Source organism: Onychomys torridus, chromosome 22 (genome assembly GCF_903995425.1).
Source record: "Onychomys torridus chromosome 22, mOncTor1.1, whole genome shotgun sequence".
Taxonomy (NCBI): Eukaryota; Metazoa; Chordata; class Mammalia; order Rodentia; family Cricetidae; genus Onychomys; species Onychomys torridus.
Window position 1 is genome coordinate 7,519,461 of NC_050464.1, and position 27,872 is coordinate 7,547,332.

Consider the following 27,872-nt stretch of genomic DNA (forward strand, 5'->3'; position numbering starts at 1 on the left):
CTTTCTACTATGAGTTTGGTCAGGACGGGCTCTTCATACTGGGTTTCATCTTCACTCTGATACATATCTGTGGAATCTCTTTTGGGTGCCGATTGCTTGAGTGACATTTCCAGTGTTGACATGTTGGCATTGGTGGGTACTTCCTGCTTATTGGCATTGCCATTTTGTTTGGAAGCCTCTGGGTAATCAGAATTAGAGGAGGGAGAGCGAGCCGACTTATCTCCTTTCTTGTCTGCTTTTTTCTTTTCTTTCACCATGGCCTTTGGAAGAGGTAGAGTTTACCTTAGATACCGAGTTAGCCAATGATTCCTTTGGGAAGATGCAGTTTTGTTTCAAAGCACAGATGGGTTTTACCTGAAAAATAAAAGTTATGTCTCTAAATACCTGACTGTTTCAATTGTAAAAAAATGTCATTATTGTTCTACTAAAGCCTGAATAACAACAAAAATATAACTCAATTTCAATATTGCATAGATAGTTTTAAAAATGTTTAATAATGAACCATTATGAACCATTATTTCACTTACAATTTTATTGCATTTATCTATTCATTTTGTGCCTATGGGTATGTGTAGGGCACATGTGTGTCACGGCAGATGTGTGGAGGTGAAATGACATTTTCTGCAGATGGTTCTCTCCTGTCATAGTGTGTCCTGGGGATCAAACTCAGGTTGTCTGGCTTGGCAGCAAGCACCTTTAGCCACTAAGCCATTTTTGCCAGCCAATGTGACATTGTGTCTTTTCAAAGAGTGCTGTAGTCAGGAATGGCAATCCTTAGCCGGTAAAGCGTGTGCCTCAAAGGCACAAAGACCGGAATTTATATCCCACGGCTGTCTGTTCTTCTCTTTGGGGAGCCGCCATCCAGCTCCCAAATAAATCACACACGGAGGCTTATTTTTAATTATGAATGCCTGGCCTTAGCTTGGCTTAATTTCTAGCCATCTTTTCTTAAGTTATTCTATCTACCTTTTGCCTCTGGGCTTTTCCCATTTTCTGACTTCTGTAAATCTTACTCTTTCTCTGTCTTGTTGGGTGGCTGGGTGGCTGGCCTCTGGAGTCCTCCTTCTTCTCTCACTGCTAGCTCCCTCTTTCCCTCCATCTCTTTTCTCCTATATATTCTCTTTGCCTGCCAGCTTTACCTATCCTTTCTCCTGACTCCCCATTGGCCATTCAGTCCTTTATTAGACCATAAGTGTTTCAGAGAGGCACAGTAACACAGCTTCACAGAGTTAAACAAATGCAACATAAACAAAAGTAACACACCTTAAAATAACATTCTACTACATCCCACAACCCATGTAAAAAGCTGATGCAGTAGCATGCATCTGTAATACCAGCAGGGGGAGACAGGATCCTACAGCTTACCCACAGAGCTCCAGGTTCAGTGACAGACCTTGTCTAAAAATCATAAGGTTGGGCTGGGCAGTGGTGGTGCATACCTTTAATCCCAGCAGTTAGGGAGGCAGAGCCAGGCAGATCTCTGTGAATTCGAGGCCATTCTGGTCTACAGCGGGAGATCCAGGACAGACACCCTACACTGAGAAACCTGTCTTGAAAAAACAAAAATAAAAAAATAAAAAATAAAGTTGGGTTGGGAGAGATGACTCTTTAGGCAAAGGTACTTGCTACAAGCCTGACAACCTGGGTTCAGTCTCTTCAATCTGCATGGTGGAAGGAGAGAACTGACTGTAAGTTGTCCTCTGACCTCCACAAGTGCACTGGAGTTGCACGTGTGTGCGCACACACACACATAATAATGATGATAATAATAATAACACATACACCACACACAATTTAAAAACAACATACAAGTAAAAAAATCAAGTCCATAAGAACATAAGGCTCCTGTATATTGGCAGTGTTGTATCCTTATGAAAACTGCTTTCTGCTTCAGATATCAAAATGAATAGTAGTACCTTGTGTAAAGATTGGGATGGCACAGAAAAATTACTCAAGTATGCAATTCAGAACAATTGATACAGAGTGATTGACACTTCATGCTTTTGAATTTGAAATACTTGGCTGCCTAGGCTCTAGAGAACTACAATAGTGACTTCTTGTATGTGTTGTGTGTGTGTGTGTGTGTGAGAGAGAGAGAGAGAGAGAGAGAGAGAGAGAGAGAGAGAGAGAGAGAGAGAGAGAGACAGAGACAGAGAGAGAGACAGAGAGACAGAGAGGAGGCTTGAGTTCAGCACTGGGTCTTCCTTTATCTCGCTCCATCTTATTTTTTTGAGATAGGGCTGCTCACTGAACACTGAAGCTAACAATTAGGTGAACTAGTTAGTCAGTGAGCCCCAGGGATCCTCCTGTGTCTGCATTAAAATATTAAAAAATATTTTTGAACATTTTATTATTTTTGTGTTTATGGGTGTTTTGTTTGCATGTATGTCTAGGCAACACATGCATGCAGTGCCCAGGGAAGCCAGATGAGGCATCAGATCCCTTTGAATTGAAGTTAAAGAGAGTTGTGGGCTGCCACTTGGATGCTGGGAACTGACTCTGGCTACGAAAATCTGACAAGAGGAAAAGGTTTCTGAATGCACAATCAAAATTAATTCAAAATCAAATGCATAATGAATCCAACATGTTTCGGGCACAACTCTCCTGGGTTTTCAGACAGCTTCTTTGTCTTTTAAGGTTTTTTGTCTTTGTTTTAAAATTGTGTGTATGTGTGGGGAGGGGGGTGTATGTAAGTACCCTCAGAAAAGGATCCTTGGAATCTGGAGATATAGGTGGCTATGAGCCACTTGACATGGGTGTTAGGAACTGAACTCGGGTCCTCTGGAAGAGCAATATACACTCTTAACCACTAAATCTTTGCTTCAGCTCCATCTTGGTTCTTAACACTCAATATGTGCACTCTACTGTATATGCCATCATGCCACTGTAATGCTAACAAATGCTACTTTAAACACCCCAGCTCAGATTTAAGACGATTACATTATATGAACTGCAGGGTTTTTACTACACAGTTTCCTACTTTCATAGAACTATGATTTAATTACAGAAAACAAAGGCAATGTTTCCTACTGTCATTTCTCAGTGTGTATCTTTGTGTTAGAATGTTTAAAATTTTTAATTAATTTTTTGTGTGTGACAGAGTTATCATGATCAAGTAGCAGGCACTCAACTGCTGAGCCACCTCTAAAACCCTAAGACTTAATTTTACATAAACAAGCAGGCTAGCAAGAAGACTTCATAGGTTAAGGCACTTGCCATCAAGCCAGGTGACCTGAGTTCAATTCCTGGAATCCACGATGAAAGAGAATCAATTTCTGCAAGCCGTCCTCTGACCTCCATATGTGCAAGTGACACACTAGCCATAACTGTAGTAGAGTATTATTTTAAGGTGTGTTACTTTTGCTTATGTTGTACTTGTTTAATTCTGTGAAGCTGTGTTACTGTGCCTGTGTAAAACACCCGATGGTTTAATAAGGAACTGGCCAGTGCAAGGCAGGAGAAAGGACAGGCAGAGCTGGCCAGTGCAAGGCAGGAGAGAGGACAGGCAGAGCTGGCCAGTGCAAGGCAGGAGAGAGGACAGGCAGAGCTGGCCAGTGCAAGGCAGGAGAGAGGACAGGCAGAGCTGGCCAGTGCAAGGCAGGAGAAAGGACAGGCAGAGCTGGCCAGTGCAAGGCAGGAGAGAGGACAGGCAGAGCTGGCCAGTGCAAGGCAGGAGAGAGGACAGGCAGAGCTGGCCAGTGCAAGGCAGGAGAGAGGACAGGCGGGGCTGGCAGGCAGAGAGTATGCAGGAGAGAACTGGGAGGAGAGAGCTGAGATCTAGGAGCTGGAGAAGGAGGAGGAGGACTCCAGGGCCAGCCAGCTACACAGCAAGGCACGGAGTAAGAGTACAATTTACAGAAGTAAGAGAACAGAAAAAGCCCAGAGGAAAAGGTAGATGGGATAATTTAAGATAAGGAAAACTGGCTAGAAACTAAGCCAGGCTAAGACTGGGCAATCATAATTAAGAATAAGCCTCTGTGTGTGATTTATGGGGAAGCTGAGTGGCAGGACCCCCAAGAGAGCAAAAACAATACATAACCTCCACCTCATTAAATAAATAAAATGGGGGGGGGGTGAAGCTTTGGAGCCGAGCAATAAGAGCACTTGCTGCTCTCATAGAGGATCTGAGTTCAGGTCCCAGCGTTTATACTGGATGCCTCACAGCCCCTTGTGACTCAGCCTCCATGAGTATGTATATACACACACACACAAAATAAATCTTAAAAAATAAATAAGCACATAATTAGTATACAAATTTGCTTTATTTAATAAATGGTATATATATATATGTGTATATGTATATACACACACATATATCCCAAAATGTTTTGAAGTAAATTTAATTATTATTTACTATCATTAAATATTTGTTGTGCACACCTATTTTATAAACTAAAGCCTGGGTCATGCAAAAATTTCCTGGGCAAAAAGGGGGAGTGGAAAATGTGCAAGCAACTCTGTTGTAAAGGTTCACTACTGAGTGGCTCTCATCACCACAGGGGGCAGAAGAGAAAGGATGAGGTGTAGAGCTGAGAGAAAAGTTCCAAAGCCACTGTTTTCAGGTACTGTGATACTGATCTCACTCATCGTGTCCTATTACATGAGGCAAGCAAGACATAAAGAAATCCCCGGCTACAAAGAAGTCTGGTGCAGGCTCGTGCACCCTGAGGGTGGATAGAGTGGCACTCATGCCTGCCTCTGGTAGGCATGCTCAACCCCACCTCAGAGCTTCTCTTTCTCCAACGCCCCGCCTTTTCCCGCCTTTCCGTCCCCACTTGTCCAAAAGCCTGATGAATACCAGCTGCTCTCCGCTCTCAACTTTAACAGGTATTTACTCCTTTCCTGGTCCTCTACAAGTGAAATTCAAACTACAGATAAAACTTGTTTCTTTTCTTTTCTATTTTTTTAGCTGAGGATCGAACCCAGGGCCTTGTGCTTGCTAGGCAAGTGCTCTACCACTGAACTAAATCCCCAGCCCCACAACCCAAACTTGTTTCTTATAGAGATGTCTTGACCCCATTCCGACAAGTCGTCAAATCATTGCACAAGTAACCTGGAAACCAGCTTTTTCTCTGGGCATGATCTCAGCACCACTCCCCCCAACTGCAGGATCCCCTTTATCAATCAAGCACTGGCTCAAGTCTTGGGAGGCTAAGGAAGGAACTGGCCCAAGTTTTAAGTTGTTGCTATGCACACAGGACTACCCTAGGGTGCTCACCCACTTGCTCTGGCCAGGCCTGTAGATCCAAAGGACTTCCCCTCCTGAGAGTTAGGTGGTTTCCAAGCAACTGCCACAAGCCCCTCCTACTGTGCTCTTAAAGGGGCCGCGATGCCAACACAAAGCTGTAGAGCATCCAGGTTTTACCATGCTTATTCTCAAGAGAGGAACTGAGCACTTGAGTTGGATGTACTTGGCCTGGATTTCCCCAGATCTAACTGCGAAGTGTGTGGTCCCTCTTAACAGGTTTTCTCACGATAAAACAGAATAATGCAGGCTTTTGTTTTCTAGCACTGCCTTAAACCAAACAATGGTTTGAAGCCACATGATTCTAACAGCTCTAAGTTGCAGGCCAGGCTTGGAGGTTTCCATGGAGTCTGTATACTTGTGTTCCACTTTGAAGAACTTATGTGACAGATGGAGCCCATCAGACTGCATAGGACAACTCCCTCATCACTAGGATCTCTAATCCCACCTGAAGTCCCCCTTGTCATGTATAAGGTGAGTCACAGGTTTTGAGGAGCCAAAACTGTAGCTCCTACGACTCCCAATTTGCACTGTTCCTGTGAATATTGAGACCCTGCAGACCAGCAGCAACAGTTTGTGGTTTGAGACATAACCCTGACTGGCATGGAACTATATATCAGCCCAGGGTTGGCCTTAAACTTACAGAGATCATCAGCCTGTTTCTGCTGTGCTGGGATTTATAGGCCTGTGCCACCTTGCCCAGTAGTAACGCAAATTTTGACATAATAAATGTAAAGAGCTATATGTTTCTGCCCCTCATTACATCTGAACCATGGCAGATCTTTTCCAGAAGGCCCACAGCACAGAGGAAACTGCAAGAGGAACTGCCTACACCTGTCATCACTGGACCCTAACTATAACCCAGACTCTACAGGAGGCATTTTTATTGCCATTTTTGGCACAGCTCAAATGGACAAGGTTCCATGGGAACAGAAACAAAACCCATAGTTCCATACCCCAAGAAAACCAAATTATAGCGCTGAGCTATAGAAAACTCAAATTTTCTTCTTCCACTCCCTGCCCCAGGCCCTGCTTCCCACTAGAGGCACTAAGGAACATTTAAAAAATAATGACCCCAGCCAGGTGTGGTGGTGCATGTCTTTAATCCCACCCAGAACTCAAGAGGCAGAGGCAGGAGAATCTCTGTGATTTCAAGATCAGTCTGCTCTATATAGCAAATTCCAGGTCAGCCTGGGCTATACAGAAAGACCTTGTCTCATTCCTTCTCATTCCTGTCCCCAAAAGTGATGCCAACTTCTATTCAGTAGTTTCTTTCCAAAAAATAAAGAATCCCCCCCTCCTTTTTTTTTTTAATTTAACATGAGCCAGGATTGAGCTACTGATTTCAAAAGACCCTAACTGTTAATTTGAGTGTGTGATGCATACTTGTAATCTTAGTACTTGGGAGGTGGAGGCAAGATCAGTTCTAGGCCAACCTTGGCTACAAAATAAGTTCAAGACAAGCCTGAGTTACATGAAACTGTCTCAAAACACAGGGGCTTAGGGTGGGGGAGAACAAGAAAGTAAACAAACATGAACTCAACTGTCATTAAGGGCTGAAAGCTGCAGACTACAATACCCCCCAGCCAGAGGGAAGACTGCTAACTTCCAAAGGGCTCTCCTTGCTTTTCTATGACATATCTTTGCACACCCATCCCCAAACACACACACACACACACACACACACACACACACACACACACACACACACCACACACACAACACACACATATGTACACCACATGCACCCTCATTGCAGAACAATAACTGCAGACATGGTGAAAGGGCTTAAAAAATTCTTTTTCCTTTTTGGAATGGAGTCTCATTAATGTAGCTCAGGGTGGTCTCAAACTCCTGGCCTCAAGTGAGCCTCCCACCTGGGTCTCCCAAGTACCTGGGCTGGCGGCACACTATGCCTGGCTTAACATTGTTTTTAAGTGGGTCTGATACATTACAATAGCATGTTAATTTTTGAACAATGATAAACAGGTTACTTGAAACCCTGTCTTTCCAAAACCAAATCATCTGTAATAAACTCTGTCCTACAATCAGTATCACTTCTGAGAAATGACATCCAGATTTGCAATGTGCCTCATGGTTGGCCTTCCATGGGGACAGTTCCAGGGGTGGTCCATCTCACCCATGTGGGTGATGAGCTTCTTCATCTCCTTTGTATTGAGAGCAGTTCCAATCATCACCTGAGTATGAGACAACAAGGGAGAGTTGGACTGGACTTTGTTAAAACAGTCTTCAGAAGCACAGGGTTCCTAAGATGAGACCAGACAAGATCATAGCTCAAAAACATTTTCTAAGAACCTTCCCCCAAAGGTCCCATCTTCTGACAGCTCAGTGCTCCACATTTCTGTTGAGCTTCCAGCTTTCACAGCTCTGGCTCTAGTGGCATAACCACTCAAGAAGTGAATCAGCAGCCCCCTTCTCTCAACAGTTCCACATGACTTCACTTTTCTCCTCTCATCCTGGCAAACAAAGTGGTTTGGAGTGCCTCTCCCCACTTGTGTGTGTGTGTGTGTGTGTGTGTGTATGTGTGTGCATGTGCATGCATGCATGTGTTCGTGTATGTGATCGTGAATGTGTGGGTGCACGCATGTGCACACTTGCTCATGCCTGAGTGCATGGAAGCCAAAAGTTGACACTGATGTCTAATATGATCTACCTTAGTTTTTGAGACAGGATTCTCTCATTGAACCTGTATCTCATTATTGTGCCTAGACTAGCTAGCCAGTGAGCCCCCGGGATTCACAGGATTCCCCAGAGCAGGGATTACCCAGCCTTCACTAGCATTTCCCATACAAATCTGAGTGGCACAGCACACAGCATCAGTGTCAGCAAACAGCCCCTGTGGGACACTTGTGACTAAATGGTTCTACTGGAGTTTTGATGGTATTGTCTCAGCCTGGAAGCAGGAAATCTTTCTCAATAGGTCCAGAGATGAAACAGGTATACACAAAGCTAACTGTTAGGCTCAAGAAAACTCTGAGATAAAACACTGTGTAGTATCTGTAGAGAATGAGCAGCAAGCCTGACTAATGTAGACTTGGCTGTCATGCTATACCAACAGACAATACGGCTCTCTATATCTTACAGCCATCATGAAGGTGCTTATCAGCATAGCCAAACCAAGAGTGGAACTGAGAACTCCCTTGGGCCCTCCAGACCCCAGGGGTGGAGCTTCTTTTACTTACAGACTTCCGACAGGCTCGAGAAGCAAACATCTGCCTGACTCTTGAGGGCCGGCACATGACCCCAGGGCTGTCACTTAGCATAAAGATCAGTTCATCTATATCTTGGGGTCCAAAGGTCCAGTTTTTACTAGTTGGCAAGGAAATCAATTTAGCCCTTTCAGTGACTGGAGCTAAAAGAAAAAAAATGAGGAGAATCTATTATTGGAGAAAAGCATTTTAGTTCATGGCTACTTCTAATGAAGACCCACACACCCAAAGGCAGGCAAGCACAAATGCTTCTAAGCTTTAAACACAACCCTCCAGTCCTAATGGTTAACTCACCATCCTCATCAATGACAAAATCAAAGCCATTCTTTCTGAATATTTCCAGATTTTCTATCAGCACAGCTTCATTGACAGCAGTTAAGTTCAGAGTCTGGGGCCTGGAAAACAGGAGACTCAAACTATAAACCAAGGCAAATATTTGCCTACAGAGCAGAAGGGAAAGCAAATAGCACTATTGTGGTTGGCTTATAAAATGTCCCTTAAAAAGACCCACATGGGGGGCTGGAGAGATGGCTCAGAGGTTAAGAGCACTGACTGCTCTTCCAGAGGTCCTGAGTTCAATTCCCAGCAACCACATGGTGGCTCACAACCATCTGTAATGAGATCTGGTGCCCTCTTCTGGCCTGCAGACATCTTAAAAAAAAAAAAAAAGACCCACATGGATCAGACATGGTGCGCATGCCTTTAATCCCAGTACTCAGGAGGCAGAGGCTGGCAGACTTCTGTGAGTTCTACGGCCAGTCAAGGCTACGTAGTGAGACCTTGTCTCAAACAAACAAACAAACAAACGAACAAAAAGGCTCATACATACAAGGCTTCATAAGTGTGCAACACTCTACACCAGGCCTAATATGTTCAATTACTCTTCACCAACAGGATTTTCTGGCCATTCAGTGAACACCATCTCATACAGCTAAAAAGAGCTGATACCTAAAGAACATATTAGGTGTGAGACCTCCGGCAAGTTGATTAACATCTCTAGGTGTGCACCATTTATTATGGTGAGATGGTGATGGCAACAGCAACTACCCTGTATGTCTGCTTGGATTAAACTGCTTCAACACAGTTTATCACATAATAGGTACTCAATTGATGGAAGCTATGACAATTATTATGTGAAAATTATAATGGGCAGTGGTGGCACACACCTTTAATCCCAGCACTTGGGAGGCAGGGGCAGGTGAATCTATGTGAGTTCAAGGCCAGTCTGGTCTACAGAGTGAGTTCCAGGACAGCTAGGGCTACACAGAGAAACCCTGTCTTGAAAAACAAAAAAAAAAAAAAAAAAAAAAAAAAAAAGAAAAAAAAGAAAAGAAAAAAAGATTATCATGGCAAAAACCAACATTTATACATATATGGATATAAGCTATTTCATCTCAGATGGTGGGAGGGATGTGAGAAACAGCACTGGAAATCCCAAAGCCTGTGTGAACTCACGTGATAAGCCTCTGCACCTGGAGCACAGTGTGCTGCTGCAGCATCTCAAAGTTGTACTTCTCATCTGCAGCATGCTGGTCCACCAGGAAGAGGTCCTCCTTCAGTTTGGTGATTATAAATCCCAGGTTAAATTGACCCAAGATCTCCATCTCCGCAAACATCGATTTACTGTAATACAAAACATTAGTTATAAGACATTGTTGATGATTATTTCTGATTATAAACAGATCCATTTAAAAATAAAAGACCAAGTACTACAAAAGCACAAAATAGGAAAGGTAACAACTGTACTTTCTTTATAAACATAACATAATTAACCACATATTAAGTGCTCCAGGGATGGCCTTAGTGACTACTGTCAATAATTTGTCATGTGCTTCTATACTTCCTCTCTACATGAATTTCATTTTTAAAAATGAAAACAGAGGCTGGGCGGTGGTGGCACACGCCTTTAATCCCAGCACTCAGGAGGCAGAGGCAGGCGGATCTTTGTGAGTTCGAGGCCAGCCTGGGCTACGGAGCGAGATCCAGGAAAGGCACAAAGCTACACAGAGAAACCCTGTCTCGAAAAAACAAACAAACAAAAACCAAAAAACAAAAATGAAAACGGGGCTGGAGAGATGGCTCAGAGGGTAAGAGCATGGACTGTGCTTCCAAAGGTTCTGAGTTCAATTCCCAGCAACCACATGGTGGCTCACAACCGTCTATAATGAGATCTGGTGCCCCCTTCTGGCCTGCAGGCACACTTGCAGGCAGAACACTGTATACATAATAAATAAATAAATCTTTTTGAAAAAAGAAAACAGAAGTGTGCATCTTCATTCCACTCTACTTTCATCACTCAATACGTCATAGGCTTCTATAATTGTTTTTGTCTGATATGGTTCTTACTATGTTGTATAGGCTTTTGAATCCTCCTTCTTCAGCCTGCCAAGTAGCTGAAATTATAGGTGCATGCCAACAACACCCAACTTTAGATCTACTACTATTTTCTGTCACTCATCCTGACCTTCACTTCACAGTCCTCCTGCTTCAACCTCCCAGGGGGCTGGTCCTGCATTCTTTTTTTTTTTTTTTTAATTTATTTATTTGTATTTTATGTACACTGGTGTTTTCCCTGCATGTATGTCTGTGTGAGGGTGTTGAATCCCCTGGAACATGAGTTATAGACAGTTGTGAACTGCTGGGATTTGAACCTGGGCCCTCTGGAAGAGCAGCCAGTGCTAACCACTGGGCCATCTCACCAGCCCCCAGGTCCTTCATTCTTAATGACTACTGGGATTCAGTACATATGCACTATAGTTCATCTGATAATTTTCCCCCCTGAAAGATATTTGTTTCTAAACTCATAATGCACACAAGGCAGTAATAAAACCCAGGAGAAATGCTCATATGGCCCAGCTTCCAGGGCAAAGCACAGTAAGGACAGTGATGTGGAAACACTTGATCAAGAGCCAGATGCCCCAGGGAACTATCTCAATTTACTCTGATTCCCAGGATGGTGATCTGGAAGAAAAGTCTATACTAGTTTAATGATCTGGGTTAACAGAATCTTTGGCAGGTCTCTTTCTACAATGGACAGATCTGGAGTCAGGCATGGTGGTACACATCTGTAATCCCAGCATTAAGGAGATTAATACAAGACTAAATTCAAAGTCATCCTGGGCTACATGAGAAAATCCTGTTTCAAGAAAACACACACACACACACACACACACACACCCCTACAAAAAACAGAAAGAAAAACAAAGAAAGAAACAAAAAAACCACAACAAGACAGAAAATTTGCCGCACATACTTGTAATCCCAGCAGTTGGGAGGCAAAGGCAAGAAACATGATCAGTAGTTCAAGGTCATCTTTAGCTACACAGTGAGTTTTGGGCCAGACCCTGTCTCAAAAAACAAAAACAAAACAAACAAAACCAGGAAACCTGACATTGAATATGTGAAAGGCAAGGAGAAGTTAGTGAATAGAAATATCTTTGCCAAAGGGATTAGAAAGCAAATGAACAATCTGTGAGGCCAAAATCAACTCCAAATTCAGTATCAGAATTGGAGAAAGGGGAGCAACAAGGAGGAAGGGAGAGAGGGAGAGAGAGAGAAAGGAACACTGGTTAGTCTATCAGGGGTGTGTGTGATGGTGGAGAATCCCGTGTGTTGGACTGTCCTCAAGCCATAGACAGATCCTAATGCTGAGGGAGGGCCACATTTGAGTCCAATGCCAGAAAGGAAGATAACATCTACATAGTGCAATGAACGAAGTACATCCAGGATACCCAGAAGAGCCAACTCTAAATCTCTACAAAGTCAGCCTCTGGCTCAGTCAAAATAACCAATCACAAGCCTGACCAAAACACCATTAAGAACAAACAGTACCTAATTTCTTTTCTGAGTTCATCTTCTGCTGCTTGATTTTCTCCAGGGCAAATCTTGGCCCTAAATTTCCTGTAGCTCTGCTCACTTTCATTCTGCTGCTTCTGGTGCTGTAACTGCTTCACCCGTTTAGCTAAAGAACTCATAGAAAAGTCCAGGAGCACTATTTTCTTACTAATTTTCACAGCTACATCAACCTGAGCTGCTGAGGTGTTCTGAGTAGCAAGCAACCTTGGAGTAATGTCAGTATTTGAAGGCCTTTCTTCCGTCTTGACACACTTAGCATTTGAGGAAGAGAGAGCAGTTGATGGAGGCAAAGCTGTACATTTATATTTGCTATCTTCTTGCTTCAAATGGTGTCCTGTACCTGACAGGTGGCAGTCCATTCCAAGTAACTGCTCACCACAGTCCATGGTCTCCTGTGAAGATCTCACTGTAAAGTCGCTGCCACAGCTACTGGCCACTTCTGGGGTGCTGAGCCCTTCCTCAGAGCTGGCTGAGGTGCTGCTGGGCCCTGAGTCTTTTTCTGTTTTCACTCTGCCCGTACAGTCACCAGGGCTCCCCTTGGGACTCACCACTTTGTCCTGGGAGCCACACAGACCTCTATAAGAGATGAGATTTGAAGGACAAGAAGATGGTACACTCCTTTTCTGATGTGGATAATTCTGTCTCAGTTCATGGGTCACTGGGCCCCAAGACTTGATCTCTGTGGTAGGATGAAGAGAAAAGGCCTCTCTCAACCTGGAAATGGATGCTACTCTTTTCTCATCTGCTGTGATCTTCAATGAAGGAGAATTATCTTGCTTTCCCGACACAGGCTTTTCTATTTCTTCTGCGTGCATCTTTACTAAGTTACCTAAGCAGAAAGGAACAGAGAAGAGTATCAGTAAAGTACTGAAGAGGAATAAGAGGATTGTTTTTTACATGAACAGGCATTTCACAGAGGAAGAAGCCAAACTACAAATAAAATATAGCAACACTGGCCAGAACCCATCTTAAAGGGGAAATAAAGAAACCTAAATGTGTGTACATCTGTGACCCAGCTCTGCTCCTCCATCAGAAATGCCTATCACACTGAGCATGAGTAGCCTATGATCCCTGCACTGAGGCAGCTACGATAAGAAGACAGAATTGCAGCCTCGCCTGTGTGGGACCCTGTCTCACAGAAACAAAGCCAGGGCTGGAGAGATGGCTCAGCAGTTAACAGTACTTGCTGCTTTTCTAGAGGACTTCTATTCAGTTCCCGGCACTTGGGAGGGCAGCTCACAACCTCTATAACTCCAGCTCTAAAGACTTCTGGACTCTCTGAGTATCTGCACAAAGATTTTTTTTTTTTAAATCTTAAAGAAACAAAACAAAAAACCAGGAAATACTTATGCTTCCTAAAAGATGTCTGAGGGTGCTTATAACAGCTCTTTTCTGTAGCCTCACACTGGAAGCAACTTGAATACCCACACACATAATTGTTGATATTTGACTTGAGTGAAATACTATGTAGCCATGAGAATAAACCAACGAGTGAATGACCACATATGACTTTGATGGACCCTATAAAGTAATCACAAAACAGTACAGACTGAATGACTCCATGTCTCCCAGTCTCAGCCTGTTTCTGTCTCTCTCCCACTCTCTTGTTATGGAGCCACAGCTAGGATAGAGAACTCACTATGTAGACCAGGCTGGCCCTCAACTGTGGGAGACCTTCCTACCTCAGTTTCACACATGCTTGGATCACAGGCATGTGTCACTGTACCTGGCCTTCCTAAACTTTTATATTTTTGGTTGTGAGCCTAGCCTTTAATGGCTGAGCCATCTCTCCAGCCCTCCTAAACTTTTAAAGAAGTGTTTATGTGATAGTGTGTGTGTGCACACTATGAGTGTGGAGATCAGGACAACCTCAAGTGACAATCCTCATCTTCCACCTTGAGACTTTTTTTAAAGACAAGGTCTTCTCCCTGGTTGGCATGGAATTTGCTATGTAGACCAGGCTGGCCTTGAACCCACAGAGATCTGCCTGTCTCTCCCTCTGAGTGCCAATGTTAAAGTTGTGCACCACCATTTACAGCCTCTAATATACTTTCTACTGTGACATTTTCTCTTAACAGAAATATTCTACTTTGTGTCAAAAGTCACCATGAGAAGAAAAAGTCAGTATCACAATGACTACAACTTTTAGAAAGTCACATCATTGTGTTTTTCTTACCTTCAATGTCCAGCAGTGGCTGCTGGTTGACATTAAGCTTGTTTACATCACTGTCGAACATTCCTATCAAGGAGGTCTTTAAAACTGCCAGCAAAAGCTTTTCCTCCTGTAGTAAAATTTGCCTTTTATCTGGAGTCACATTAATATCAACACATTCTAAGGCAAAGAATAATACATATGCTTAAGCTCACCTTTAGCAATATAATTTTAACCATTTAATATTTCATTCATTTGTACTATTAATTAAAAACAGTCAAGATTAAAATAATATAGTATTCATAAACTATAAAATTACTTTTTTGGGTATATACACGTGTATGTGTATGTGCACAAATGTGTGGCTGGACACACGTGTGTGTATGGAGGCCAGAGGTTGACAACAATTGCTTCTCCACCTTATTTTCAAGATAGGGAACCTCACTGAACCGGGAGCTCACCAATTTGGCTACACCAGTTGGGAAACAAGCCCTAGACATCCTCTTACTGCTACCTCCGGGCACTCAGATTACAGCATGCACAGCTGTACTCAGCTTTTTACGTGTGCTAGGTGGGGATCTGAACACTTGCTCATTAAGCACTACCTATTATGCCATCTCCCCAGTCTATAAAGTTACTTTTTTAAATAAAGGAGGAAAATAATAATCTTATCTCTATTTTTCAAGTTTTTATTATTATAGCATCATCATCATCATGTTTAGACAGTGTCTCCTGCAGCCCAGGCTGATCTTGAACCTGCTATGTAGCTGAGGATTATGGGACAGCTACCCTGGAGTATGAAGTGCAGCAGCAGAAACAAGAGCAACTACCTCAAGCTGAAGAGAAGGCTTAGAGGTTCAGAGCACACACTGTTCTTCCAGAAGACCAGGAGTTTGATTCCCAGAACCCACATCAGGGGGCTCACAACCACCTGTGACCGCAGCTCTGTCAAGACCTCTGTAGGTACCTGTACCATGTGTGTGCACATGCATGTATACACAGATGCCCATGGGGTGGAGGAGGGTGCTAGATTTCCTGGAGCTAGAGTTACAGGCAGTTATAAGTTGCCTGGTGTCAGTGCTAGAACCAATCTCCAGTGCTTTGCAAGAGCAGCAGGAGCTCTTACCCACTGACCCATTTTTCCAGCCCCCCAAATTATGTTTTTTTAAGTACTTTTTAATGACATGGAAAATACAATGTTCATATCTACAAATAAAGATAAAAATTATTTTCTTTCACAAATGTCAATGTGTGTGAGTGCATGTTTGCAAAAATGTGCATGGGCATGTCTATTTCAAAAAAGGCATACACACATATAAAAATATCTGGAAAATGTGGATCTAAATAAGGCAGAATTGGCAACAAAAATTACATATGAAATTAATTTTTCAAAATCAAAGAGAACCTGTAAGTATACTTATACTTTCTCCCTTTGTTCAAATTTAAAGTTACATTTCCTAATAATACAATGAACAGTGTTTTAAATAGGATGCAGGATGGTCATTATAAAAAGTAAAATTACATGATTATCAGTTATTTTCTATTCGGTCATATCAGAGCTTTATAATTTCACTTTATAGAGAAATAGTCCAAAGTTTTTATTGAAACCTCAATGGAACTTACCTGAATCAACGGAAATGTTAAGAACAACACATGGGTACTGATGTCGATTATACATGTGATAAACCTCATTTACAAGTTTAGAGACCTGTCCAAGAAACAAAGATGGGAGAAAAATAAATGTTCTGTCCCTATGCTGTTCTAGCAACAAGCTATTCTAACCTATCACCAAAGCCATCTATTTCTAGTAAGCTTTATTAAACTTACACGGCATTAAAGCATTTTCCCCCCACATAGGGTTTTGTGTAGCCTACCTAAGGATGACTTTGGACTCTGATCCTCCTGCCTCTACCTTGAGTGCTGAGACTGTAGCCATACATCACCACTCCTAGATAAATGCAGTGCTAGGGATAGAACCAAGGCTTTGCAAGCACTCTTAACTAATGAATGGTATGCAGTAAACTGCATATTCTTCACTATAACATTTAGCTAAGCCTTAACATACAGACCCCAAATCTCAGGTACTCTAGAGGCTGAGGTGGTTAGATGGAAAGTTCAAGGCCAGCTTAGGTTACAGAGTGAGTTCAATGTCAACCAGGATAATTTAGTGAGACCTTGTCTAGTCTCACCGGAAAAACAAAGGAAGAGGGCTGGGGAAACAGCTCAGTGATACAACACCTGCCTAGAATGTGTGAGACCCTGGGTTCAATATTCAGCGTTGATAAAACAACAAAAACCTCTACAATTTGATGTCTTCACACAGTGTAAATATAGACATATATACATATGCACACTTGTGAAGGTATCCTACAAGCAAAATAACAAATATATACACTATTGGAAAAGTTTCCTCACAGTCTTCAAAGGGATTTGTTTGTTTCAGGGGCTTGCTATACAACCCAAGCTGTCTTCAAACTCTTGATCTTCTTACCTCAGCCTTCCCAGTTTTACTAGAATTTCAACAAGAACAAACACACCTCGCTAAAGGGCTCTGTAGGTAAAGTGACTAGATAAATAGACTCCGAAAACTCAATCTTTCCAACCCAAAGATGTTCTTCAAGAAATTTCTGCCAGGTATGGTGGTAGACATTTAGAATCCTAGTATTTTAGAGGTTGAGGCAGGAAGACTCAGATAGGTAGGTAAGATGGATGGACAGACAGAATGCAGGTGCAATTCAATGTGTGTAAGGCATGTTCAAGTGTACTTAGGTACATAGCTATAGGATATTATAATGCAATTATTAAATGACATTAGAGACAAATCATACTAATTTTAAAATGTAGAAATTGGGTCACACTCAGAATGCAATCAAATTTTAAAGTGTCACTAGGAAACAAAATGAGGATGCAAAGTCAGAGCCAAGTCATTAAAGCCTCATAGGGACATTGGATAATCAGTTCAGTCTAAAGGACAGCTAAATCTGGGTCCATATTTTCCTGTAAAATTGACAAAGGGAAGAGAAAACACACAAATGCATGTGGTCAGTCTCAAATGCATGTGGTCAGTCTGCAATAAAAGGAAGTTTTTGGAAAGTCTACTTTCTTCCAGTCATGATAGGTTTTTTTCCCCTCTTTGGTTTTTCCAGACAGTGTTTCTCCGTGTAACAGACAGTTTTTATGATAGTAACTATATTAATAATAAGTAATTTTATACACACATAAAATTGAAACAACTGTAGACTTCCCTAAATTTGTAAGATAAGGTAATTTTAAAAATTTATTATCCATTTTCACGTGTATGGATGTTTTGCTTGCATTATGTCTATATGTCATGTATGTGCCTAATGGCTGAAGCAGTCGGAAGAGGGTATCAGATCATCAAGAGATTGGAGTTACAGACAGTTTTGAGTCACTATGTGGGTGCAGGGAATCGAACACTGGCTGCTCTTAACCACTGAGTCATCTCTCCAGTCCCCAAGTAAGATCATGTTTCTGAGGCAGCTCCAAGTTCCATTTAACTGTCTGTATCAGACAGTCATGAGGAGCTGGGGGACAGCTAGGTCAGTAGAATGTTTGCCTTGCATGCAGGAAGCCCTGGGTTCAAGTACTAGTACCACATAAACCAGGCATAGTGGTCCAAACCTGTGGTCCAGCACTCAGAAGGTGGAGGTGGAGGAGAACCAGATGTTGAAAGCCAGTCCTGGCTACACAGTGAAGTTTGAGGCCAAACAAGGCTATACAAGTCTCAAAACAAGCGAGCAAACAATGAGAATACCTTTGCTGGGTCACAAGGACGCTGATTGATGAAGAAAAACTGTCTGTCTGTGGAGCTCCTTCCAGTACCATGCGTGCAGTGTGAAATGAAGCCTGAAATGCTGTCAAGAGGAATACAGGAATGGCGGCGGTTCTGGCATGAAAAGGGTTGCAACAGCACAGGAAACTTTCTTTGTCCCTTTTGAGGCAGAGTCTCACCATAGTTCATGATCTCACCATCCTCTTGCCTTAGCCCCACAAGAATAATCAGCCACACATTCCCTTTCCTTGTAAAAGTCGTTTTCAGGGTAAGGAGGACAGCTCAGTTGGTAAAGTGCTTGTTGTAAGCACTTAGACCTCATTAGATCCCAGAATCCACATTAAAAAAAAAAAAAAAAAAAAAAAAAAATCCAAGCACTGTGGTCCACATTTGAAATCCCAGTGCAGGGGAGGTAGAGACAGGCATATATCTGGGACTCACTGGCCAGTCAGCTTAGCCTACTTGAGGAATTCCAGGCTACTGAGAGAGATCCTATCTCAAAAAATAGGTGGATGGTGCCTGAACAATGACAGTAGAAATTGGATCTTTGGCCTTCACATGCATGAACACAAACACACATGCACACACACAAAACCTGTTTATTCAGCCTCCTTTGTATAATTCTTCACATACACAAACATACACATACAGATAGAGAATTCATTCTCTACAAGCACAAAATTAAAAATATAATAACATATTTTGGCTCCCCAACATGAACTTTTATGTAGGTACGTAAGGCCTTGGTGAGTTTCTTGCTCTATAAGAGCCCCATCCCAGGATTGTAAAAACCTTCACATATAGAGATGTCCACCTGTGCCAGCTAGTTTCTGTCAACTTGACACAAAGTAGAATCGTTTGGGAAGAGGGAATCTCACTGGAGAAACTGCTTCCATCAGATTGGCTTGTGGGCACGTCTGTGGGGGCATTTTTTGATTAATGATTGATGTGGGAGGGCTTGGCCCACTATGGGTAAGTGCCACTCCAGGGAGATGGGCCTGTGTTGTAAAAGCAAACTGACCGAGCCTCGGGAAGTGAGCCAGTAAGCAGCGTTCCTCTGTGTTCTCCACTTCAGTTCCTGCCTCGACTTCCCTCGATAGCTGTAAGCTGTAAGGTGAAGCAAGCCCTTTCCTCCCCAGGCTCCTTTTGGTCAGGCTGTTTATCGCAGAAATAGGAAGCAAACTAGAATACCATCTTTGCAATTTTATGATAAGCAAAAAAACAATATGGATCTTCATGGGGCAATCCTCCTTATGGAAGTGTCCATATTTCATACACTAAACATAATAGAGCTAGACAACTTTATTAGATCCAAAGGTCAAACATTATACATAAAATAATTAAAAATTATTCTAACTAAAGTAGACTAATTTAACAGAAAACCCTTTTAAATGTATCAGTCACCCAACTACAGTATGAATTAAGTTAAGACACTGTCTTTTTGATGCATTCTTTCTTAGCAGTACGATCACTTAACACCTTAAAATCACTATTCAAACAAACACACATAAACCACAGCCTCAGAAAAAGTGGTTGTAGTTTTCCTGGCAGCAATCAATGCACTTACTGGAAAAGATGATGTGGAGTCTTAGAACCGCTCAGGCCATACTCTTCACAGACAGAGTCACTAGGGGGCAGCTGAACAAAAGGAATGAGGCTTTGCAACTGGAAGAAACCAAGAGGACAGAAGGCACCAAACTTCAGGGAAAACACAGTATGTTTTCTTTCCAGGTAAGCCTATGAGCATAGATAGCTAGACAGATGACAGACAGACAGACAGACAAATAAAAATAAAAAATTCGAAGAATGCTGACAACTACTTTGTAGTGCTGTAATGGCTTCGATTTGTTCACCAGAAAAAGGAATCACCTGAGTTCCTACTTTATGACATGTGTTTTACAAAGAGAGACAAGAAATATTAAAGGACACAGTATTTCATTCTCTAAGAATAAAATTTTAAAACTCTTCAGCTCCCAGACATTAACTTTAGCTGTAGCACACTTAAATATCTCTTTTTGGGTGTTAGTCTCTGTGAAGGACACCAAAACCTGCTACAATCACTAGAGCAATCACAATCTCAAGGGTGAAAAGATGATGGCTCAGGGGCTGAGAGCACATACTTACTACTCTTCCCAGCACTCATGTCAGGTGGCTCACAATCACCTGTAACTCCAGCTCCAGGGGGATTTTATACCCCTGACCTCTGTAGCACCAGCAGTGTGCATGCCCACCCCCCTACACGCACATATAGATAATTAAAACAATACATCTAAAAAACAAAACATTTTCAGTAGCTGGCCAGCCCCTACCTGCTTCTGGCCAAACACAGAGCCGATATTTTCCTTCATGCTGGAGCTTCCGCTTGTGCACACCACAGGTTGTCGTTTCCCTTGTCCAAGCTGATTGGTGCAACTTACACGGATGCCTGTTGAAATGACACAGTATGCCTGTAAGACCTGGACCATTTTGGCATACTCCTGTTTGAGAAACACAAATAAAAGATTACTTTGATCTTACAGGGATTGCATGCTACACTTCCAACATCCAACACAAGGTTCTATGCAGCCTTGAAAACAAAACAAGGGAAGAATCATTGACACCAGGACCTATGCAGAATCACCCCACATATGCTGTGAAATGAGACTCGGCTTTGGCTCCAGGACCAGAAAGACTTTGACTCCAAATATAAGGTGGGCCGTGACAGAGGACTCAAGATGTTGTCCTTTGGTCTCCATATGCATACACAGAAAGTACATTTCTAAGTCAGGTGTGGTGGGTGCATGCCTATAATCTTAGAAATTCATGAGGGTTAAGTAGGAAGATCATGAGGTCCAGGCCAGCCTGGACAACAAAGTGGAACCTTCTCTCAAAAAACTAAAATGCAGCCAGGCAGTGGTGGCTCACTCCTGTAATCCCAGCACTCGGGAGGCAGAGGCAGGTGGATCTCTGTGAGTTCAAGGCCAGCCTGGTCTACAAAGTGAGTTCCAGGACAGCCTCCAAAGCTACAGAGAAACCCTGTCTTGAAAAACAAACAAACAAACAAACAAAGAACTAAAATGCATAAACATACAAAGACAAATTTAAAAAATGCTCACTAGTTGGGCATGTTAGCTATTATGGTTTGTTCTATAAGGTCTCTATCAACTTGACACAGTCTAGAGGCATTTTGGGAAGAGGTATCCCCAACTGAGAAAATACACCAAACAGACTGGTCTGTGGGGGCAGTTTCTTGATCAATGACTGATGTGTGAGGGCCCATCTCCCTGGGGGTGGTGCCACTTCTGGGCACGTGGCCCCAGATGGTATAAGAAAGCGGGCTGATTGAGCTATGGGGAACAAGCCAGTAAGCAGTATTCCTCCACAGAGGAATCTTTGCTCTAGTTTCTGAGCTGGCTTCTCTTCATAACAGACTTAATCAGGACATATAAGCTGAAATAAACCCATTCCTCTCCAAGTTGCTTTTGATCATAGTTTTTTTTAATCACACCAATAGAAAGCCTAACTAAGACAGTGGCCCATATCTGTAATCCTAGCATTTAGGAAGCTGAGTCAGGAGGATCATCTTGAGTTTGAGGCCAGTCTGGGTTATGTAGTGAGTTTCAGGTCAGCCTGTGCTATAGTATAAGATCCTGTCTCAAACTTGAAAAAACAAAACCAAAAATCAAACCAAACAAAAAGAGGTTCATTAAAAATAAAGACAAAAAAAAACAAAAAAACAAAAAAAAAAACTGTTTGTTGAAATAATTAACTTTAAAAACTTAGAAACAGGGCTAAAGAGTTGGCTCAGAGGTTAAGAGCATTTGTTGAGACCCACATGGTGTCTCACAATCTTTTGTAACTTCAGTCCCAGGAGACCCAATGCTTCCTTCTGACCACAGAGGGCATCAGGCATACATGTGGTGTACTGACATATATGTAGGCAAAACATTCATATTCATACACATAAAATAAAAAATAAACTAAAGCAAACAAACAAACCCTTAGAAACAATTGAAGCAACCATTAGCAAGGAGCTAATTAAGTATATCTATATCATGGAAGAATGATGAAAAGATAGTACAAAGTTACCAAAAAAGATAATTACAATATGTGAAAAGTCAGTTGTGCAATAGTGTATATGGCATGATCCTGTTTCAATAAACCACAGCTGGGCATGGTGGCACACACTTGTAACTCCCCCACTTAGGAGATAGAAGTAGGAGTTGACAAGTAAAGGCCAGAACAGACATAATGAAACCAGTCTCAAAAACATTTTCTTTTACATTTTCAAATTAAAGGGAAAAAAAATTAACTGATAGACATCTTTGATAAATTTCTTTCTCATATACTACATTAGTAAAACTTCTGAAGGCTGGGATTGTGAATTTACCAATACCTTTTTAATATTCCTTTGAAATTCTTTGTGACGCACAGGTAGTGTATAAAACAAGTGCTGCACGCTGACTGTTGTTCCTTTGGGTCGGGGATAGGGAGTTTTCTGGGTGATTTTCCCATTGTGGTCTAACACCAGTCGAGTCCCAATGCTTGCAGACACATGGCAGGTAGATATAGCAACATCACTGTAAGAGAATGCCAGATGGCATGTCCAGTTAGAGATGCACAAGGGTGGCTGGGATATAGCTCAGAAGTAGAGCACTTGCCTAGCACTTGCTTCAAACTCATAGTTCAATCTATGACCTAGCATTGCAAGAGTCTGGGTGGAGACCTAAGGAACTCAGGGTTAGACACAGAAAACCTTTGCCTGCTTTCCTTTCTCTTAGAACATTCTTGAAAAGGTGATATTCTTCAGAGACAATTTAGGTTTTAAGTAAGGAGTCACCATAACATCTAAAGTTGGGCCCCAAAGGATGGTGAGAGCTGGGCAGTGGTGGCGCACACCTGTAATCCCAGCACTCGGGAGGCAGAGGCAGGCGGATCTCTGTGAGTTCAAGGCCAGCCTGGTGGTCTCCAAAGTGAGTTCCAGGAAAGGTGCAAAGCTACACAGAGAAACCCTGTCTTGAAAAACCAGAAAAAAAAAAAAAAAAGGATGGTGAGTACCGTGCACTAACCAATTGCGCCACTGGAGCTCTGGCCAGGTGAGACAGTTTTATAAACGCTTTTTTCTTGTGAAAGATTTCATTTTTTAAGTTGAGTTGCAAAACAAACTCAAATTCTGTTCCCAAAGCCTTATTTTTCAATTTAGTTAACAAAACTTTTACAAAGAATCCAAAAGACATAACAACATCACTGTAATTAAACAGGGCTTTCATTAAATCTTTCCCTAAAAACTGAAAACTAAAACTGAAGGTGCTCATAATTTCTCATCTATGCATTGCTTTATTTATTCTGCAGTGCTACTGGTCCACCCCAGGCATCATGCACTGCAGGCAAGCACTCTGCTGCTAAGCCACACCCCAGGCTCTGATACTTTAAGGTTAGTACATAACTGTTGTAAGACAGGCAGTGACTTTTTCACAATACTATTTGCTTCGTTTTATTCCTTCATTTCTCACATTCCAGAAATATTATTAATTAGATTGGCGGTCAGATAAGAGAAATTCAGAAGTTAGTGTCAAGATATTCCAATAGTAAAGGGAAAACAACAATGATTCTAATCATGCTTATAAATGTTCAGAAGTTTTTACAGAAAGCATCAAATTGATGAGTATAATAAGCATCACCTTAGTGCACACAGTGAGCTCAGAGCTTCTCCCCGAAAGCCAAAACTTTCAACCTGAGTCAGGTCGGCAAACTCTCGTATCTTAGAAGTGTGATGTTTCAGAGCTGGAAGAGAGTGGAAAGAAAGACCAAAAATGTCTTAAGTGATAAATCAAAGGACAGAGACAATATCTATCACAATATGTGGTGCAAAGCAGTGTTATTCAAACTTCTGAGACACATGGAAAAGATTACTTTAGTATTTGGAACATTTATCTTACCTAGACCTTCAAAGTTTTCTTCTTCTACCCCACATCCATTGTCTGAAACTTCAATGAGGTCCACCCCATAGTCTTTAAGCCTTACATCTAAAAAAATCAGTAAAATAAAAATATTTATTTTTTAATGATTAATTCATGCTAAAAGCTTTTATGTTGACAATGCAAACTCAGCAGTCATGTCTACACTTTTACTTAAAGATACTGCTGTCATTCTGCAGGGTGTGTACGTGTGTGTATGTGGCACTGCAGATCAAGCCGAGGATCAAGCTACAGATGCTAGGCAAGCATTCTACAACAGAGCCACAGCCCTAGCCCTGCATGTTTTATTTTTGAAAGTCCTTCTGGATTATTTGTAAACTCAGATTAAATAGCTGGTTTATTATTATTATTACTATTACTATTATTATTATTATTTTATTATTATTATTATTATTTCAAAAGGAATGCTTTTAATATAGTCATTAAAAATAGGCTCAGGTTGGAGGGGTGGCTCAGTAAGGCTAGGCTCACAACCAAAAACGTAAGAACAGGCTCTGCAATCAGAGTTCCTAGATAATATTTTATAGGCTTTATAGCTTCAATAAAACCAAATTCCTGGTACTTCAGTTTCCCTGTCTCTATAACAGAGATAGTAACTCCCAAATCATAATAGTCTACATACTAAGTAAGATATTTCATATATAATTTTTATCATAATGTCTACACAAAGTGTTATTTATTTCTTATCCCCTAGCTAAATATTTGGCATGGAATTGCTGTATAACAGTTTTCTCTGATTTGAAAGATTCCTTACAGGATGGAGGGGGCTCATGAGACTCCAGAGGTCATTAAACATCACAAGTCTGGGAAAGCTGAAACTCCAAGGCTGGCAGAGTTCCTGGGATCACCACTCAAGCTAGGGTAGGTGTTTTGGTAATACAGCTGCTTTTGAATTATTCCTGATCCTGTAAATAACCCACCCTTCATCCATATTTGTCAGTAACATCAATAAATACTCACTAATTCACCAAGATGGAATGAGGTACACCTGTTACTCTGGTCTGTCAGAGTTCCCTATCAATGGTGAGTGGACCTGTGTGTGTTACATTTCCCCAGGAAAAGTCTCTCACACAACAACTAAGTGCTAACTTTAAAATAATAATTCTCGGTATGGCAGTATTTGTTTTCTAATAATTCAGCAATGTTTCTTAAATAAATAACACAAATGATTATTTCTTGTTGCTTAAAATTGTTCCAAACTTACCAATACTGGTAGCACCGGCATCCACACTATTTTCTATCAGCTCCTTCACAGCAGTGCTTAAACTGAGTACCACCTGCCCAGAACAAATTTGATGGATTGACTTCCCATCAATAGGCCTGATGGCCTTAGCAAGTTCTGTACTAAAAAAAAAAGCATACAAAACAAATATTTAGACAAAGCAGGTAATTTATTTTCACTGTGGTAAATGATTCATCTGTTACTAGTTAGTCTAACCCATTCATTCCTTCCTTTTCTTTTCTTTCTTTCTTTCTTTCTTTCTTTCTTTCTTTTTTTTTTTTGGAAATAGAGTTTCTCTGGGTAACAACCCTGGCTGTCCTGGAATTCACTGTGCAGACCAGGCTGGCCTAGAACTCTGGCCTGCCACTGCCTCTGCCTCCTGAGTGCTGGGATTAAAAGGTGTGCACTACCACTGCCCCACCCTACATTCTTTATATGAACACATTCCCTATACTTGTAGATATGAATGTATTACAATCTTTAAACTATCCTATATTGAAATTCTAATTAAATCTACCTGGAGGAGACGTGTTGTATCCCTTAAGCTACAGATCAATAAGCTTTTATGACAATGAGATCTAGCCGGGCCGTGGTGGGCACACCTTTAATCCCAGCACTCGGGAGGCAGAAGCAGGCAGATCTCTGTGAGTTCGAGGCCGGCCTGGTCTACAGAGCTAGTCCAGGATAGGCTCCAAAGCTACAAAGAAACCCTGTCTCAAAAAACCAAAAAGAAAAAAAAAAAAGACAATGAGATCTTCAATCTTGAAAAGTTAAAGCAACATTTTTTTTTTCCTTTGACACAATTTGTAAAAAGTTAAAGTTGCTTTTGGAAAATGAATCCAAATTCAAACTGCCTACATTGCTCTGAGGAAAGTCCTCAAAGTTCATGTTTGAGACAAAGGCTCTCTACATAGTCTACATAGCCCAGACTGTTCTAGAATTTAAGATCCTCACCTCAGTCTCCCAAATGTTAGGATCACAGGCCTACACTACTACACTCAGATGTTCACATTTCTTGCTGCTGTGTTGGCTTGTCTCCAGTCTACGCATGCTTCCATCTGTTTTGGTTTGCTTTCTGTTTCTTTGGACACAGGATCCAATCTAGCCCAGGATGGCCTCAAACTCCCTGTGTAGTCAAGTATAACTATAAACTCCCGATTCTACTGTCCCACCGCCACCACCAGTGCTATGATTACAGATGTGAGGCAACAGGCTTGGTTCCCATCTGTTATTTTTGTAATTGCAAATCCAGTTAACAATCTCTAGGCTTAAATTTTTAGTGGTGCCCATTGTCTATCATATGAAAGTCTAGTCATGACTAGGTTCCAATTTACCATCATTAATTCTCTTATGGTTTAGTCACAGTAAAGAATGGTTTCCTGGCTATTAAAAGCTCCATTAAAGTATAATGGAACATAGCTTCCTTAGGGGAGAGGTCTTTGGGTATTTTCCATACAGTCTAACACATACTAGACTTCCAAAAAACTCTGATGAAATAAATAACAAATTCTTTTTCTCTTCATTCTACCTTGCAAAAAATCTCATTTGTATGGCCCGGGGATGGTTTAATCATAGTACTCAGGCATCTGAGGTAGGAGGAGCCTGAGTTCAAAGCCCTACTTCAAAAACAAAGCAAAACACAACGTTTCACTTGTCTATAACGTCTAACTGCAGAGGATCTCATATAAAATGCAAATTACCTAAGATTGGTTTATTCTGCAACAGGTCTATTTCTGGTACTTTGAGTGTGGGGAAATGGCAATATTTAAATACAGACAGCAATTTGCATCTACAAATCTGTCACTGAATTTAACTGTGCTGGCTTTCGAAGATGTGCTTCATGGACTTTGACGCCACATGTGAACAAGATATTAAATACATAGAAGCACCGCAACTTAATAAAACCTAAAAAACAAAAAACTATTGACTGTAAAATTAGCGTCAGCCTTTGCCTCACTCTCCAAGTCCTCAATTATAAACACTCAAAAAAACAAAACAAAACCCCAAAACCCGAATTCTGTTTACAGACATTTATTTTCCTGCTCGGTTTCAAGTCCACGGCCTGTGGCCCGAGGACGCCAAGGGATCGCCTGAGGCTTTCAGCTTCCTCACAGGGAACCAGGCCCAGGGTGAGGGGAACGCCGCTCTGGGTCCGCCAACGTGCCCCGCACCTCAGCGACTTCCGGTCCTTTCAAGGAGGCCGAATACCGGGAACTTCGGAGAATGCACCGGGAGGGGAGACTGCAAGCCCGGCTCACCTCGCGCCCTCGGTTTGCTCCATGGATTTAGCACTCTTCCAGCCTCAGGAACTGCAGGAGAGTTCGCGCCACTGTTCTCGTGGACACTCATCTCCCGGGACACTCATTGGCTGCTTTTGACATATAGCTCCGCCCCTTCCGGGAGGGGTGGCGAAGGTGT

General features: G+C 41.9%; 2 protein-coding genes across 5 annotated transcripts in view; both read right to left on the reverse strand.

Moving 5' to 3' along the window:
* The window catches only part of LOC118572298 (radial spoke head 10 homolog B), a 48,148-nt gene extending 47,883 nt beyond the window's left edge, over nucleotides 1-265 (reverse strand). For both annotated transcript variants that reach the window (XM_036171813.1, XM_036171812.1), the window contains exon 1: nucleotides 1-265. In XM_036171813.1, the coding sequence (XP_036027706.1) occupies nucleotides 1-257 (257 nt within the window). In that variant the 5' untranslated portion in view covers nucleotides 258-265.
* On the reverse strand, nucleotides 237-27,810 carry Pms2 (PMS1 homolog 2, mismatch repair system component). Of its 3 annotated transcripts, XM_036171809.1 has the most exons (16): nucleotides 27,713-27,810; nucleotides 25,437-25,571; nucleotides 24,194-24,280; nucleotides 23,936-24,038; nucleotides 22,651-22,834; nucleotides 20,585-20,752; nucleotides 19,843-19,940; nucleotides 18,258-18,357; nucleotides 16,106-16,190; nucleotides 14,507-14,662; nucleotides 12,307-13,159; nucleotides 9,931-10,098; nucleotides 8,770-8,870; nucleotides 8,449-8,618; nucleotides 7,386-7,443; nucleotides 237-354 (listed from the first exon to the last, which is right to left on the reverse strand). In XM_036171809.1, the coding sequence occupies exons 1-16, from the start codon at nucleotides 27,801-27,803 to the stop codon at nucleotides 296-298; spliced, it is 2,616 nt and encodes an 871-aa protein (XP_036027702.1). In that variant the 5' UTR covers nucleotides 27,804-27,810; the 3' UTR covers nucleotides 237-295. The 3 variants fall into 3 exon arrangements, with proteins under 3 accessions (XP_036027702.1, XP_036027701.1, XP_036027704.1); XM_036171808.1 differs by lacking the exon at nucleotides 237-354 and having other exon boundaries at nucleotides 6,941-7,443; XM_036171811.1 differs by lacking the exon at nucleotides 237-354 and having other exon boundaries at nucleotides 6,941-7,443; nucleotides 25,437-25,576; nucleotides 27,713-27,808.
* Nucleotides 27,811-27,872: the final 62 nt, after the last annotated feature.